This window comes from Colobus angolensis, unplaced genomic scaffold, assembly GCF_000951035.1.
Source record: "Colobus angolensis palliatus isolate OR3802 unplaced genomic scaffold, Cang.pa_1.0 Scaffold82, whole genome shotgun sequence".
NCBI classification, from domain to species: Eukaryota; Metazoa; Chordata; class Mammalia; order Primates; family Cercopithecidae; genus Colobus; species Colobus angolensis.
In genome coordinates this window covers 8,374,434-8,376,874 of record NW_012122043.1, presented here as the reverse complement: position 1 = coordinate 8,376,874, position 2,441 = coordinate 8,374,434, and the positions used below count along the sequence as shown (strand labels likewise).

General features: G+C 41.6%; 1 protein-coding gene across 3 annotated transcripts in view; it reads left to right on the top strand.

Annotated features, from left to right (window-relative positions):
- LOC105502936 (UDP-glucuronosyltransferase 1-1) overlaps positions 1–2,326 on the top strand; it is a 71,518-nt gene extending 69,192 nt beyond the window's left edge. For all 3 annotated transcript variants that reach the window (XM_011929634.1, XM_011929635.1, XM_011929636.1), the window contains exon 5: positions 1,299–2,326. In XM_011929634.1, the coding sequence (XP_011785024.1) occupies positions 1,299–1,596 (298 nt within the window). In that variant the 3' untranslated portion in view covers positions 1,597–2,326. The remainder of the gene's footprint in view (positions 1–1,298) is intronic.
- Positions 2,327–2,441: the final 115 nt, after the last annotated feature.

The following is a 2,441-nucleotide window of genomic DNA, read 5'->3' as shown; positions in this document are numbered from 1 at the left end:
TGGCAGAAGGCAATGCGGGAGCTTGCATGTCACATGGCAAAAACAGGAGTGAGAGGGAGTTGGGGGGAAGGTGCTACATGCTTTTTAATGACCAACTCCCATAAGAACTCTTGAGAACTCACTATCAGGAAGACAGCACTAAGCCACAAGGGATCCGACCCCATGATCCAAACACCTCCCACCAGGCCCCATCTCCAGCATTGGGGATTACAATTCAACATGAGATCTGAGTGTGGACAAATACCCAAACTATATTAGTCAACAGTGATCATAATTAGTCCGAATAGGAGTGTCTTTTTTTTTTCTTTCTTTTCCCTTTTCTTTTCTACTTCCTCCTCCTTTTCCCTCTCCTCTTCAGCCTCCTCTTCATTCCTCTAGCACCAAGGGTTGAAGCACCTAACCTGTTTTGGATTGAGATGTTCTGTTTGGGCTATTAACACTGTCCAGAATAAACAGAAATCCATTTTGCACTAAGTGGCTGCACAGACACAGCCTCATGCTAAATCTAGCACCCGGATAGTTTAATGTTTCAACGACTGAATTACAAATATATCATCACCTTGGATTTGGCACTTACAAATGACTTTTACCTTGGCCAGAGGTGGTTGTTTATAACTTCAAATAGGAGACTATTCATAATTTCTGACATGACCTTTTCCTTTCTTTATTTTACTGTATGAAAGTATAACGAAATTTCTCACAAAAATGTCACTTAAAAGAAAAGAAGAAAAGTAGGAAGCAAGGTTAAAATATTTCTAAAATATAATTTTGGGCCTTCTTTTTTTCCCTTCCTCCCTCTCTCCCTCCCTCCTTCCCTCTCTCCCTCTCTTCCTCCCTTCCTCCCTTCCTTGCTTCCTTCCCTCCTTCTCTTCCTTTTTTTTCAAGAGATCAAGAACATTTATTAAGAATAAGGTTCTTAATTATAACCTTTCAGGTTATAATAGTAACACAGCCTGGGCAGCACAGTAAGGCCCTGTTTCTACAAAAAATTTCAAACTTCGCCAGACATAGTGGTGCATGACTGTAATTCCAGCTACTCTGGAGGCTGAGGCAGGAGGATGGCTTGAGCCCAGGAGTTGGAGCCTGCAGTGAGCCATGATTGTGCCACTGCACTCCAGCCTGGGCAACAGGGCAAGACTCTGTATCTAAAAACAACAACAACAACAACAATAATAGAAACAGGTTTCCTTTCCCAAGTTTGGAAAATCTGGTAGTCTTCCTAGGCAGCAACAAGCATAAAGAGAGGATTGTTCATACCACAGGTGTTCCAGGCATAACGGAACTGTCTTTGTGTTTAGCTACAAGGAGAACATCATGTACCTCTCCAGCCTTCACAAGGACCGCCCGGTGGAGCCGCTAGACCTGGCTGTGTTCTGGGTGGAGTTTGTGATGAGGCACAAGGGCGCACCACACCTGCGCCCCGCAGCCCATGACCTCACCTGGTACCAGTACCATTCCTTGGACGTGATCGGTTTCCTCCTGGCCATCGTGCTGACAGTGGCCTTCATTGCCTTTAAATGTTGTGCCTATGGCTACCGGAAATGCTTCGGGAAAAAAGGGCGAGTTAAGAAAGCCCACAAATCCAAGACCCATTGAGAAGTTGGTGGGAAATAAGGTAAAATTTTGAACCATTCCCTAGTCAGTTCCAAACTTGAAAACAGAATCAGTGTTAAATTCATTTTATTCTTAAGGAAATACTTTGCATAAATTAATCAGCCCCAGAGTGCTTTAAAAAACTATCTTAAATAAAAATAATAGAATCACTAGTCAGTAAAGATATTTGAATATGTATCGTGCCCCCTCCAGTGTCTTCAATCAGGATGACACGTGCCATCTTTCAGAGGATGTGCAGACAGGCTGGCATTCTACATGCCTTTTCTTACTCAGAAACATGGCCTGTTTGGGAGTGCAGCATTCAAAGGTGGTCCCACTGCTGCCCCTATTGCAAATGACAGTTTTAATCTTACCTATTGGCTTCTGAGGATGGTCGCAATTGATCTTTAACCAATAATTGGTTCTCATCTCTGTCCGTGCTTCATAGGTGCCCCCTTGTGTGTTTAAAGAGGGGAAACTTTGTACCTTTAGAGCATAGGTGAAATGAGTGAATGGCTTGGAGTGCACTGAGAACAGCATATGATCTATTGCTTTGGGGAAAAAGAATGATGCTGTAAAATTGATGGGTGGTGTATTTGAGAAGATAATCATTGCTTATGTCAAATGGAGCTGAATTTGATAAAAATCCAAAATATAGTGATGAAGTGCTGGGCAAGCGTATTTTTTTATTATGTTTCCTGCAACTAAATAAATTTATATAAATTATATTTAAGTGTTTTCTCTTCATTGGTGTTGCATTTATTTATTATTAAGTTGCGTTTTCTAATTACAAAGGTAATGCATGATTATGACAGAAAGTTTGGAAAATATAGAGGTTCACACACACA